The sequence below is a fragment of the Plasmodium chabaudi genome (genome assembly GCF_900002335.3).
Source record: "Plasmodium chabaudi chabaudi strain AS genome assembly, chromosome: 14".
NCBI lineage: Eukaryota > Apicomplexa > Aconoidasida > Haemosporida > Plasmodiidae > Plasmodium > Plasmodium chabaudi.
This window is the reverse complement of record NC_030114.2, coordinates 1,199,698-1,215,006: the sequence shown is the minus strand read 5'-3', so window position 1 is coordinate 1,215,006 and position 15,309 is coordinate 1,199,698. Positions and strand designations below refer to the sequence as shown.

Below are 15,309 nucleotides of genomic sequence, written 5' to 3'. Positions count from 1 at the left end.
ATAGGATATAAAAAATAAAAAAGCGAATAGAATGGAAAGATATCCATTTGTCTACAAGTCTTGAAAAAAAAAAATGGCTCATTCCTTCATTTTAAGAATATTAAAAATATATTTAAGAATACTTTGAACTGAAATAGTAATTAAAATTTTGTATAAATTATAAAAAGGTAATCTTTTGAAAACTGCATGATTTACTGTAATTGTAGCAATATTATAAAAGAAAAAATAGCATATAAAATATATTTTATTATGAATATTTTTTTTGTCTTCTAAGCATTTAAGAGATCCAAATATTGGGAAAATTAAAAAGAAATATAAAAAATATATTTTAAGAATAAATGATGGGAAAATTAATAATATTAATTGAGGCATATAAATTATTATATTAACCATAATTTTAATATAAATTGGTAATTTAATATTTTCTGCAACATTTTCTTTAATAATAGATTTGACACAAGTAATACCAAAGCTTACTGATTCATTTAATTTTAATTTATCTTTTACAATGTTTACTACTTTCATTATTATATTACTTCTTTCAACATATCCCATATCATTACTACTTTTCTTGTTTTGATCGCTTTCACTATTTAGTCTAACATTAAATAAGGAATATAAAATTACATCCAAGACACTAATTATAGTATTTTTCAATGCTCGAACTAATATAGATGATTTGTAACTTTTTAAAAATACGAATTCATGCATTTTTTCGCTAACATTAATACATATTGTAAGTAAGACAAAATATTCAAAGATATGTGATCCTTTATTAAATCTTTTGAAAAAAAAGAAATAGCTTAAAAATTTCAAAATATTAATAAATAGCCAATATTCTAATAAAATTAAAACATCATAATACATTTTATCTTTATTATCAATATCTTGAGAGGAATCTGAAAATTTACGATTTTCTGATTGATTTACTAAGCAGCTTGATAGACTTTCAGTGCTTGCACTTTGTAATGAATCCATTTTCTTTTTTTTTAAACCTAACTTGAAATTTTCAAAACTAAAAGGAAAAAATGTTTTTTCGTTTTTCTTTTTTTCATCCTTTTGATTATCATTTTCTGCCTCATTTGTTATCATAGGTTTATTATCATCAACTTGATGGCTATCAGAGGTTTCATTTCCCATTTTGTTCTCTCCCTTTCTATAATGTAATCCTGGATTATTTTTTTCTGATTTCACAAGAATGTTTTCTGTTGATTCACTATCTTTTAGCATATTCGATTTGTTTGCATTTTCATCACTTTCTATAATACATTTTTCAGATATAGAATCTATAAAACATTTATTTATATGGGGTAAATATACATATTTTCCAATAATAATAATCGAATATAATGATGGTAAGGGGAAAAATATTGAATAAATAAAAAAGTGAATATACTTGAGCTGTATTGTTTTTATTAATATTAAATATAGTAGTATACTTATAATATATGGAAATATGCGGAACAAAAAGTTATTTAACTTGAATAATTTTTTTAACAAATATTTATAAAATTTTGTAATTTTGTTTAATGTATATTTTATAACTCCTGCATATATAAGATATAAAAATAGCATAAAAGATAATGCTACACCTATTATATATTTTTTTGTTGTTGCATCTAAGGATAAATAATATGCTTTTGATTTAAAGTATGCCCATTTTAAATATGGTTCAAGAATTATAAACCATAAAAATAAAATTTTTAGTAAAGATATTAATGTTATTCCATAGGCATATAATATACGATAACCTGATTTACCAAATACTGATATAAACATTTTCGAATTTTCAAAAAATTCAATAAACAATGAAATACCATCTCCCCCTTTATTATTATATATTATATTACTGTAATTTATTTCATATAAAAAATATTGAAACATATTTGTAAATCTGTTTTTAATTGCATCAAACCGTGTTTCATTTTTATTTATATCATCATTGTAATCATACATATCTCCAGTACGTATAATTCCTAATTTAACTTCGCATGTTTTACCCGGAATAGAACATGATAATTCGCTATCTATTTTATTATAGTCTATCATATTTTCATCAGTATCATTGCCATAGTTGCCATTTTGATAATTACTATTACTTCCATTATCGTTGTTTGGAAAATTATAATTTAAAGCGCCATGTCTATATTTTCCTCTCTCATATAGTACTATAATTATACTAACTATGGATAATATGAAAAATATGGCGCACTTCTTGATCATTTTATTAATATGCATACATATATAGCATTCTCTATATCTATAATTATATGCTTATTTTTTTATAATGATTATAGTATGAAATATATTCATTATAGAGAATTTGATGAGAAAATAATATATTATTATACATATTTTTTTTTATTTTAATATATGATTTTACTTCCATGTCTTGTTAACTTGATATTCAATGACATTGTGTTGCTTGTGCTAAAATAACTGAAATATGTTCTTCTATATTTTGTATACATGTATCCTGAATGAAGATGCTTTAATTTTATTTAAATTTTCACTCTTCAAAATAGTATTAATTTATTTAAGCAATTTCAAATATACAAGTAATAATTTTAGTCACTATATAACTATTTAAATCATGTTAGCTAATATAGATTTTTGATAAAGTAGCAGCACTCAAAAAATAAATATATACATTACACATATATGTATGTATTTTAAATTTTTGGAAAATAGGCACATTATATATAAAATATATAGATCTTAGATATTTGAATAATGACACTATTCGTATCTATATTTAATGGTTAAAGCATTGGATTAAAAAAAAAATAAATAATTAATTAAAAAAAATTTTAATATCAATATATTTATTACTTTTGAATGGTGATACTTTAATTCATGCAAATAGTATATATCATATATACATACTTTTAGATTTTCTAATTATATATCTTGTTTCTATATTATTATAATTACTATAATTTTTAAAGATGTGTAAACTGGCCTTCGAATTTGCAATAATACAAGCAAACCCTCAAATTATTTAAGAAAAGTTGTATTCACAATTTAGAAAACTAAACTTCTACATATTTTTGAAACTTATCTTTATATTTTAATTAGTTCTCATTTCTTTATTCTTTAATACTTTTAGCGCTTAAAAAATAACATATATTTTTCTCTATATTTTTTTTATTATTAGCAGTTTTTTATTTTTTTTTTTATAACTTTTTAATTTAGCTATTTAAAATATTTTTGAAGCGTATGTAAGTATATTTTGCGCATATGCAGTAAAAAAAAATATATACATACGTAAGCACGTAATAGAAAAGTTTTAAGTTAAAAAAATGTAGTTTTTCGTTTTTTTTTATTTTTTTATTTTTATATATATAAAATAATATAATATATTTACAAAGTTAAGGGAAATTATAAAGCCCACGAAAATTTAACTACTTAGCATGCATATGAGGATATGTATAAATAACAATTAGAAACTGTTTATGGGATTATGAAAAGAAAAAATCGCATAAATTGTATTGTCTGTAAAGTTTCTTTATTTGTTCCAATGAATAAATTATAAACAAATAAATATCAATATTATAATTACACGAAGTGTACATTTTTTGTTATACCTCCATAATCCTAAATATAATTTATATTTAATGGTAAGCAAATTTATTTTTTCTATAATATACTTTTATTTTTAATTTTTTTCATATGTCATGTTTTTGAATTTGAAGAGAATATCACGTTAAATTTAAAAAAAAATTCTTGGAAAATTTTTTTCATATTCATAATGGTTATGTGCCGGAGTTCATAACAATAAGATGTGTTACTCTCCCAATGTATGTATGATATAAGTTTGAAATAATATATATATAAGTTATTAGAAAAAATATTTATGCATTTTATGCAGAATTATAAGAGGTCATTTTTTATATGCATAGAAAACTATATGCATGCATATTAGTTACATATACAAAATATCTTAAGTTATAAAAAAAAAAAAATGAACAGAATAGAGTCTGTATATTTAAACGATGACAACAATGATATATCACGATGGAATATAATATATCCTAATTATTTAAATAAAAAAAAAAAAATAAAAGAAGGAAGAAAAATAAATATAAATTTTTGTGTGCCAGACCCATCAGTTCATGAAATATCATTAGCATGCAAAGAATTAAATATTCCATGTGTTATAGAACAAAATAAATGTTATCCTAGAGATTGGCTAGTAGAAGGAAGAGTACGAATTAAAATGCCCACTATAGAAAATGGAAAGACAAATAAATTTGCTTTGATGAGACAAATTGGTTCTAAATTACAAACAATAAAAGCAAATATAGATTGTAATCCTTCCATTAATCAAAATACCTTAACAAAAAAGAAAAAAGAAAAAGACAAGGAAAAAAAAAAAAAAAAAAAGAGTATAAGAGAGGCATAGTAAAATTTAATACTATCATCCCAAATTATAATAATACTTCAAACTAGTATTATGATTATTATTATATATTTTAAAGGAAGGTAAATATTTGGATCTATGCATACACATGTGTGTATAATCATTGCGTAATGATTTTCCGAGGATATATAGGCCAATATAAGTTAATGATTAAATTATAATACTGCATAAATAAATTTGTTATTTTGCTGTATTTCATAATATTGTCCTCATTTGTATCTGTAAACATTTATTTATTTTTGTATATGTTGCTTTTCATTTATTAAAAATATATCACTATTTTTTACTTACATGATTTTCCCATTTTTTTATGACAATAAAAATACATATATAAAAAATGTATTTATATTTTTTTTTTGCATTAAGAAAATTTTTTATTTGAATAATATTATTTTAGTTACTATACTCACCCAAGTCGACAAAACAAATAATAAAAATATATAAAATAAAACCCAGGAAAAAGTAATAAAATAAAAATTGTAAATAATTATATATTATAAAAAATATATTAGATATGCTTAATAAAATGACGTGTCTATAATTATGAAAAAAGTTATAGAATATAGTTATATGCAATAAAGGTATCTTTATGTATATTCGGTAAATAGGAATATTGGTCTATTATATATGCGTGTAGTTATACATGCATTTTAACAGTTTATTGGTGAAATTGTAGTCGTCATAAATGCTTTTATTAATTCTGATGGATCTTTATTTTCAAAAGAAATTTGATAAAGAATAGTAAGGAGTGGGAATTTCGCGGTTAAGTCGTTCTTCTTAATCATATCATAGGCATATTTTAAGGTGACAATTCCCTGTATGATAAAGTAATGAGAAAAAAATAAATAAATTGATGCATACATATTTGAAGTAGTTTCACAATTCTTAAAATGAAATACATAAGTATCATTTTAAATTGTCTACAAGTCCCTCTTATTTAAAGAGAATGCACTAGAATCACATATATTAACATTTTTTATGCAAAAAAATAATAACCTGTAACTTTTGACCATTCAATAGTTCAATTTCCAATTGCTCCCATGATTTTTTTGGATGACATTTTACAAATTCAGCAGCACATCTTGCATTTCGTCCTGCTAAGAAAGATGTTATAATATCTGCAAATCCACAACTTTCAAAAATTACATTTTCGTTAAAATTTTCAAAAAATGTTTTTCCAAATAAAATAGTTTCGTTAATTCCGATTCTGATAATTGCAGCTTTAGAATTTGTACAAGTTTCTAATCCGTCACAAAACCCTGCAGCCATTACTATAACATTTTTTATGGCTCCAAATAACTGTACGTTCACAAGGAAAGAAAGAGAGAGGATGTATGCATATATATATGTATTCACACACTCATTTTCTTATTACAATTTTTTCGTCTTACTTCAACTTCGACACTTCCGTTAACACAGTTAATTTTGAAATAAGGAATATCAAATACTCTTTGCCAAATTAATAATCCGTCTTTATCTTTCCCTCCTATTGTAGCTTCAGAAAATCGTTCCAAAGCAATATCCTACAAAAGATTATATATGCAAAATGAAATACCAATTTTTTAATGCGTGTATTGGTTAAATTTATTCATCACTTATCTTTTACAAAAAATATACATGAACATAAGTAAAAGTATATTTTTCCTATTATTATAATGCTTATACTAACCATAGCTATATTGGCACCCGATAAGGCACAACATGGAATATCTAAAGCTTTAGAAATTAAATTTGAACAAAGGGATATTTGATCATTTTTGTATATAAATCCTTTAGTAAGTGATATTGCTTTTACATGTTTGGCTATTTTAATTGATTTGTCTTCTTTTATTGAACTTAATAGTCCTTCTAAATATTGTGATGGAATAGTAAATATTAATAAATCAGAATTATTTATAACATAAGATAAATCTGAATTTGCAACAACATTATGTGGTAATGGTATTCCTTTTAAATATTTTATATTTTCATGTGTTCTATTCATAATTTCTACTAGGCTTTCATTATTTATCTTTTCATCTCTACACCACATTTTTACTTCATTATCAAGAATATAATTATTTTTTGCATTAGCCCCAACAATTTTGCATATAGCGCTAGCCCAGTTTCCACATCCAAGTATTGATATCTACATGTACAGAAGCCAAAAAAGTATAGAAATATGTATATGCTGAAGTATGACCAAGTAGGGTTTCACGCATACATAATGTTACACTCTCCTCATTTTAATGGGAAATATTATATGTATCTATTTATATATTATGCATAATACATTTTAGGTGATATGCAATAGCAAATCACCTCCAACTGATACATATTATCCGAGAGAAAGAATAACACCACAAAACTATAGTTTTATTATCTCATTATGTAACTCAATGAATATACTTATTCGTACAATTTTGTGTAATCTTACCTTGAGAGGGCCTTCTTTTAGTTTATCAAAAATACTACGATGCATCATTTTTTTTGCAACACCCATAAATGTTTTATATAAAATTAGTATATATTTTTTTTATTATAAATATTTTTTCAAAAAAATTGGTAATACTTAAACATTTTCTTTAATATTGTATTATATGTAATTATACTTGCTTATAATATATTCATGGTGTTCTATTTTTTTATTTATTTGAGTGTTTTTTTTCAAAGTTATTTTATTTAAAATTAAAAAAAAAAAAAAATAGTATGAAGTAAAATAATGGGGCATTAAAAAATCTTTTGAAATAAATTTGTTATCACTACTCACCAGAATGACAATATAAATAATAATTTTCCCTTTAATTTTTTTTAATGATTTTATATACAGTTTGTGTATTGGAATTTTATTAATAATTTAATCATTTTAAGCACATTGTAAAAATACATACACACTGCATGTATATTTGGGTTTATTTACGTTTTTATTTTCTTTTAAATATTTAATAACAATTTTTTTGGGGGTTCCATCCTTATAATACTTTTTATTTTTCAAATATAAACAATTTTTATCTGTTTATTACAGTTGTATAATTTTAGGAAGTTATGAAAATGGGAGTATATCGTCAGACTTATCGACGTTTATTGAAATTCCTCTCCCTCTGTATAATTGTGCTTCACTTATTATCAATAAAAACAAGTTAAGCATTACAACTGAGATAATATATTTATATTGTTTATATAACCATGCAGGTATCAAACATTTTATATGTAAGAAATAATAATTTAATAATAGAGTGGAATAAGATAAAATTAATAAAAACACACTATCTTTTGGAAAATTTTCACATAAAGAAGCTGATAATAGTCCAAAAAATAATGGAATTAAAGCTGATATAAAACGTAAACTATTATATAAACCTTTATGTTTTCTATTAGGAGGTATTCCATATTGAATTAATTGTAATAATGAATTAAACCCTCCATTTAATACTAAAAAACATGAGCAATTATAAATTTCAAATGTAAATATATCTCTTATATAATTTTCTATACCCAATTCTGGTAATATATGAATTAATAATACTCCACTTGATAAAGTAAGTAAAAAAACCGAATGAATTATTTTAAAATGGATTGGTACTTTATTTGTCCTTCCCTCAATTGGCAAATATTCGAATAATGTTTTATTATGACTATCTTTTATTTTTATATCGGCATATTTTTTTTCGATTATTTTATTATTAAAATATATATCTCGAATGTCTTCTTCCTTTGGGTTTAATGGAAATTTGATATTTGTATTTTTACTGTTTCCTTTTTTTTGTTTATAATTCTGGAGTTCTTTATTTGAAAACATTCTTTTCGCATTATAAAAATGCTTGTAACTTGTATCATATATTTTATACCCTTTATTATATTGTGCTACCCCTAGTTGTAGGGACTTGTTTCGAGCTAACTTGATCATCTTGTCATAATGCTATAATATCATTTGTATACCAAAAAAAGCAAAAATAAAACAAAGAAACTAGAATATGAATATATTCAATCCCGCATAAGTGTGTATAAATCAATTTATGTATTACATGCTTAGCTATAAATTTTATATTCCGTTGTGTTTTTTGAAGCGCCTAAAAATGTTAAGATATTTTGAATTAATTAATATTTCATTGTTTATAATTCTATGAATATTAATATGTGCATATATTTTATGAGAAATCAGAAGGGAAAATAATAAAGTAAAAAAATTAAGTAAAATATCTTATTATATACATACAATATATACCTTGCATAACACAGGGGAATACATATATAAAATTAATCACACTCATAAAGGATTAAGCAAATGGCTTAACATGCCAATTTGGAGTATAAAAAGAGAATATAGAAAATTATATATTTTATCAAAATAATCCTATTTATCATTTTATACTATAATATTATCAATACTATCAATATTATCAATATGTATTATACCGTAATAATAATGCATGGCAAATTTAAAAAAATATTGCAACGCTCTTAAAAAATGATTAATGTTATGCTAAAAAAGATTGTGTAAATAATTTTTATTTATTTTTTTTAGTTTATGTGTTAAGAAATTATTTAAAAAATGTTATTGAAAAAAACAAATTAGTAAATCAAAAAAAAGAAAGAAAAAAAACGATAATATAAAGAATACAAAATTGAATGTATTAATCATGGAAAAAAATATATATACGCACAACACTTGTGTGTTTAATGTGCATTTTATTATTGTCATTGAGATCGTTATTTTTAAAATATGTACAAATTAGCTACTTTAATTGTGGCTATTATTTATTATTTTATTTCTTCTGCTATTCTATAAATCAATTATGGACGCTTTCATATATTTTTGTAACACTTTAGGCACAGCTAAACGTATTTTATCATTTTTTGAACTTCTCTTTATTTGGTATTGTTCTAATATTATAGCTAAGACTCTTCCTACTGCCAACCCCGATCCATTAATAGTATGGCAAAATAGGCTTTTATCATTTTTTTTAAACTTTAAATTTAATTTTCTTGCCTGAAAATCTAAACAATTAGAGCATGAAGATACTTCAAGAAATCTTTTTTGGCTTGGTAACCAGGCTTCTATATCATAGCATATTGAAGCTGAGAATGGGGTTTCAACAGAATTTAATAAAACAACTCTATATGGTATTTTTAATTTTTTTAATATACATTCACAATGTTTAATTAAATTTTTATAGTGTAAAAAGGATGTTATTTTATCAGTTATAGATATTAATTCTACTTTTTCAAAAATATGTTCACGTAATAAACCTTTCGAAGTTTTGCCATAAGTATAATTTTTTTCTATTCTAAAGCAAGGTGAATGACTAACTAATTTAATAGGTAAATGCTCATGGTCTATTAATGAATTTTTAAATAAGTTTAATAAAGATACTTCACTTGTTGGAATTAGAAAAGCTTCTTCATTTAAAATTTTATAATCTTGATTAATTTTAAATAAATCGTTTTCAAATTTTGGTAATTGCCCAGTGTTTGTTAAAGCAGATCTACTTATAATTGTAGGTGTCTTTACATATGTATAATTAAATTTATTAGTATGCACATTTATCATAAAATCTATTAATGCTCTTTCTAATTTGGCTATATTATTTACAAGTATATTATAACCAAAGCCTATCTTATTAGATATATTTTTAAATATATTATCATTATTATTATCATATTTTTTTATGATATTTTCATGAGGATCTAAAAAATTACCATCACTACTATCCCACATACTTACATTTTTTATTTTATATGTTTTAACAATTTTATTACTTTTTGAATTTATTCCTTCTGGAACTTTATTTAATAGAATATTTGGTAGCTTATTAAAGTGTTCATCAATTTTATTTTTAAGTTCAAACATTTTAGTTTCATTTAAATTTATGTTTTCATTAATATTACTAATTTCATTTTTTATTATATTGATATTTTCTTCATTTACACATCCATCTTTGTTTTTTAGCATTAAATCTTTGACTTTATCTGATAATATTTTTCGTTTATTTCTCAGATTATTTCTTACTATTTCAAGTTGATTTTTTTCATGAATTAAATTTTTCATCACATTTATATCGTCTACTTTTTTTTCCATCCCTCTTATTTTTAAATTTTCTATAACCTTCTGTTCATTTTCTTTCAAAAATTTTAAACTCAATCCAACTTTATCATGGTCCTTACATTCATCTTTATTTGGTGTATTTAATTTTATATCTCTATCCTTTTTATTATAAGAGTTCCCATTTGTGTTAATAAGGTTATTCCATTTTTTATTCTCTCGCTTTTTTTCTTTTATTAAGTTAAAATCGTTCGATTTGTGACTATAGGGTGTTGTATTAATAAATAGCTTTATATTGGGATGTTTGATGCATTTCCCTAATACAAAATAAATGCATAATGCTAACAATATTGATAATAATATTTTATGCATAATACATTATTAAGTTCGATTTTATATTTTTACTCGATGAGAATTCTTCCCTTTATAAAATTTATGTATAATACCCCCTTAATATATATTCATTTATATTTATGTATAGACAATTGCAAAGTGTTATTACAGAAAATTGTTTATCGCATGTTTACATTGTAGTAGTATGGATGTTAATAGGATATATAACCAAATAGTTTTTTATTTTTTTATAAGATTAAAATTGCATATTTAATATATATATAATACTACAAACTTGAATTAATTATTATTATGTATTATTTGGCATATTTTTTTAAGTTATTAAAGGAATATCCATTTCATTTTCATTTGTTCATCATAAATATCGCGATTTATCGAGCATAAATAGATGAAGAAAATATATACATAAAACATAGGTGACGTTTCTACGATATTATGGGCATTGGGAATAATAGTTAAAACATATACTGATAAAATTGAAAGAAAATAAAAATTAATTTAATAAGCTATATAGAATATATACAAAGATTTATATAATGATAGAAGAGAAAAAAATAAATAAAGAATAATAGTTTATATTTAATAAGGATAAAATTTACAAATGATCATTTACAACATATTCCCAAAAAAAATATTCTTATATCGGATTAAGTAATTTATTTTAGAGAGTAAAAAAAATATATTAAAATGCACACACTTAAAAATGATTTAATTTATATGCCTACGTATGACAACATAATAATTTCCATTCTGTTATTGAAAAATTTAACATTTTGAAAATTTAAAACCATTGGATATTCATCAATTAATGATGATACAATTACAAAGAAGATATATGCATGTTTGATATATCAATTTTATGTAGTATAGAGTGGAAATTTTGTATTATATATTATAAGAATGTATTTATATTTATTAAAAAGTTAATGTTCATATTTACAGTCTTTCACTACCTTACCATTAATTTGATGTAAGTACAAAATGAAGACATATATATGATATTTCTCTTAATGACTTTACATATATTTGGCTAGGTATGAGATACCTATTTACGAATGAACTTAAAATAAATATATAACAAATTAAATATATGCATATAGTTATATAAAAAGTTTTCATTTATTTTATTATCCAAACAAATTAATAATTACACATAAAAAGGAAAAGAAAACAAAAAAAGAAAAAGATGAAATATGCTGAAATTATAAAATTATATATTAAAAATATCATAAAAATAATTAAATTGCAAAATGATAGAAGCAAAATAAGAAATGTAAGATCCCCTTCTTACAGTTCCTTTATTCATGAGTGGCTATATATATAATTAATAGGTTTCTTTGGATAACTAAATTGCAATCAAGGCCAATGCTTTATTTCGCTATATGCTTGTCTATATATGCATTTGATTGCTAGGACATTAAAAAGGATACGCCTATATATACAGGCTTAAGGCTTCCATGAAAATATATAATTTCTACCTATTTTTATGGATGAATGTAGATACGGTATTTCAACAATGACGACCTTCAATTGTGTATATCTACTTAGAAAGTATACACAAAAAAATATATGTGATTATGTAAATTATTATATTACTTATGGAACATCTTCAATTGAATTTTTAAAATGAGAGAAATCATCCATTTCATCCATATCGCCGATTTCTGTGAAATGAGAAATTCTCTTAAGTCTCTCTGAGGGTTTAAATAAAACACACATGGCTGTCAAGACAGTTAAAAATAAGCAACTATTAACACCTTCACTTATATAGCATTTTAAATTCCATAATTGTTCGTTTGGAAACATCATTACAAATAAATCAATAATTAAAGAAATAATTGAGAATATAAGTGCAAGTATTAAAACATTAAAAAAGTTTTTGAACATATTTAATTTTTCATATTGTTTATCTTCATTTAATTGTATAATAATTTTGCTTGATGATATAAATACCCACATATATATAATGGAGTATATTATAGACATAGGCAAAATACAGCATAAGAAATATACCGTATTTACATGTTCTTCTGCTAAATGGGCATCTAATAACTGTTTTATAAAATCAAATATGATAAAAAAAATAAATAAGACTTTTATTTTAATAAATGTTTTTTTATCTAATGTTGGTATAACTAGCCCCCAACCTAATGACCCTAATAATATTAATAAATATGAGCAAACATTTTTTAAGACACTGAAAAAAACTGCCATAAATAGGTAATTATTATTTATTTTCGCCTGAACATTGTATGTCATAAAATATAAATATAAAAATATATTTTCTATTAAATATAAAAGCATACATACTGATATCCATACTTGAATTTTTATAACATTTGTTTTATTTTTAAATAATGAATAGGACCATATTATTGAATATAACAAATATATAATCATAAGGGAAACATATAAATTTAGCTTTGTTATTTTATCTCCTGGTAAATAACCATATTTATTCAATATATGTATATTTCCATGTAATTCTAATTCATAAATTTTACTATCTCCACAATTTGATATAAATACAGTATATATATCTGTTTTGTCTATATTAAATACATGTTCATTTTTTATTAGTTCTAGAAATTTATTATGGTTTACTTCATTTCCTGATGAAGTATCATTATCTTCTATTCTATCATTTATAAAATAAATGGGTACTTTTAATGAATGCATTTCGGATTCATCTAAATATCTTTTTAAATATCCTTTTCCTGGACATGTGTATTTATCACTATTATCAAATCCAGTCATCTTAGTATAACAACACATATTGGTGTCTTTGGGTAGATATAATTTATTAAAATCAGTTTCTTTCATAATTATTATTTCTAAAAATAAATCCGATGTATTATCATTTGAATTCCAACTCTTCGTTTCTGAGTGTTCTGTTTTTCTTTGAACATATGGATTATCTTTATATAAATTTAGTTTAAATCCTTTTTTTTTATTATTTTCGTCACTCTCATCATCTTCATCATCATAAGAATTGTGATTATGATTTTTTGCCTTCTCTGCTTCCCCATCTTCGTTATGTTTTTCGTTGATATTATCATCATGATGAGAATCATGTTTCATGCCAAATGAAAAATATTTTGTATTTTTTATTTCATTTGTACTTATACCTACATTTTCAAATATAGCATGGGGTCCGGCATTGTTCATATCTTTTTTCTCTCCTAACAAAATATATGGCGCGTCATTTTTTCCATATATATATAAACCCTTCAAAACATAAAGTATATAATTTGTATTGATTTTTTGCCCATCGAGTTTTATTAATTGACAATTTGTAAAACTTATAAAAAATATATACAAGAAGAGAAGGTATAATAAGTTTTTATTTTTCGGATTGGCCTTCCATATCCCCATTCTATTGATTATAATTTGGAGGAAGAAGAAGGGAAGAAAAATAAAAAATAGTTATATTGCCTCAATTATATATATCACGCCTGTGTATATTTTTCATGCGGTGTTTCCTTTTTTATACACACCTATAATAGTATATTATATTATAACTATTATGAAGCTATATGCTGAAACTGATACATATATACATAGTACAAATAAATTCTTAGTAATTAAAAAAAAATTATATCTATTTAATAAAATGAAAAATTGGCTAAAGGCTGTTAATATTTTAGTTAAATTAATTCAATCATTTGGTTAATTTATTTATTTTTATATTTCTCTTAATATCATTAATTCAATCATTTGATTAATTTATTTGTTTTTTTATATCTTCTTTTTTGGAGGTTTTCTGATATTAAAAATGGTGATATAAAAATAGTTAAATTATAATATTGTGAGTGTATAAAAATATAAAAACGTTTGGATAACAATATAAATTAACTTATTTCATATTGGCATATTGGATAAATTTGTACTTAAATTTTTATTTCTCATAATGCGCGCTATTTTTGACGGACAATTTGTTATGCTAACTTTTTTTCTTCATTCCATTTTTAAACATTAAAAAAAGCTATTTAATTTAAATCAACTTTTCCACTGTTAATTATTATGGAAAATACTTGTATGCATATTATTCTTTTTTTTTCAACCATAATTATTTGCTTACTTTTTAATTATTAAAATTCCATGGAATAATCATAATGATATATTTATATATATATTTATGAATATTTTTTTTCGATAAAATGGAATTTAGCTTAAGTCGGAAAATATATAATTCTTATATACACCATAATAATATAAATACAGTTAAAAATGTAAATTTTTAGTCATAACAGCATAATTAACTTAAAAAGTGAGAATATGCGTATTTATATATTAAATTTTGCACACAATAAAAAATATATATTATTTGGTTTTTATTTAAATGATACGAAAATAATTATACAATTTTCCGGCAATACACTTTTGTATGAAGAAATTACAATAGCAAAAAATAAAAATGAAATAGTAGCAAACAACACATCGAAAATTGAAAGACAAGCTTAATGATAAAACCGTCATTTTGGTGCTTGCTACCAAAAATGGTTCTCAG

The 15,309-nt window shown here is 22.5% G+C and overlaps 6 protein-coding genes across 6 annotated transcripts; 1 reads left to right on the top strand and 5 right to left on the bottom strand.

The window, feature by feature from the left end:
• Positions 1-78: 78 nt before the first annotated feature.
• PCHAS_1434100 (conserved Plasmodium protein, unknown function) lies at positions 79-2,238 on the bottom strand (the record flags this gene model as incomplete). The annotated part of the gene is made up of 1 exon (XM_728604.2): positions 79-2,238. The coding sequence occupies one exon, from the start codon at positions 2,236-2,238 to the stop codon at positions 79-81; it is 2,160 nt and encodes a 719-aa protein (XP_733697.2).
• Positions 2,239-3,964: 1,726 nt separating this feature from the next.
• PCHAS_1434000 (signal recognition particle subunit SRP19, putative) lies at positions 3,965-4,405 on the top strand (the record flags this gene model as incomplete). The annotated part of the gene is made up of 1 exon (XM_731331.2): positions 3,965-4,405. One exon carries the CDS (start codon positions 3,965-3,967, stop codon positions 4,403-4,405), a length of 441 nt encoding a protein of 146 aa, XP_736424.2.
• Positions 4,406-5,073: 668 nt separating this feature from the next.
• PCHAS_1433900 (glycerol-3-phosphate dehydrogenase [NAD(+)], putative) lies at positions 5,074-6,905 on the bottom strand (the record flags this gene model as incomplete). Its single annotated transcript, XM_016799689.1, has 5 exons — positions 5,074-5,238; positions 5,420-5,722; positions 5,815-5,946; positions 6,093-6,551; positions 6,840-6,905. The coding sequence occupies 5 exons, from the start codon at positions 6,903-6,905 to the stop codon at positions 5,074-5,076; spliced, it is 1,125 nt and encodes a 374-aa protein (XP_016654945.1).
• Positions 6,906-7,445: 540 nt separating this feature from the next.
• Positions 7,446-8,309, bottom strand: PCHAS_1433800 (conserved protein, unknown function; the record flags this gene model as incomplete). Its single annotated transcript, XM_729878.2, has 1 exon — positions 7,446-8,309. The coding sequence occupies one exon, from the start codon at positions 8,307-8,309 to the stop codon at positions 7,446-7,448; it is 864 nt and encodes a 287-aa protein (XP_734971.2).
• Positions 8,310-9,185: 876 nt separating this feature from the next.
• On the bottom strand, positions 9,186-10,817 carry PCHAS_1433700 (serine--tRNA ligase, putative; the record flags this gene model as incomplete). Its single annotated transcript, XM_016799688.1, has 1 exon — positions 9,186-10,817. The coding sequence occupies one exon, from the start codon at positions 10,815-10,817 to the stop codon at positions 9,186-9,188; it is 1,632 nt and encodes a 543-aa protein (XP_016654944.1).
• A 1,578-nt stretch (positions 10,818-12,395) lies between these two features.
• On the bottom strand, positions 12,396-14,174 carry PCHAS_1433600 (serpentine receptor, putative; the record flags this gene model as incomplete). Its single annotated transcript, XM_735108.2, has 1 exon — positions 12,396-14,174. One exon carries the CDS (start codon positions 14,172-14,174, stop codon positions 12,396-12,398), a length of 1,779 nt encoding a protein of 592 aa, XP_740201.2.
• Between the last annotated feature and the right edge of the window lie 1,135 nt (positions 14,175-15,309).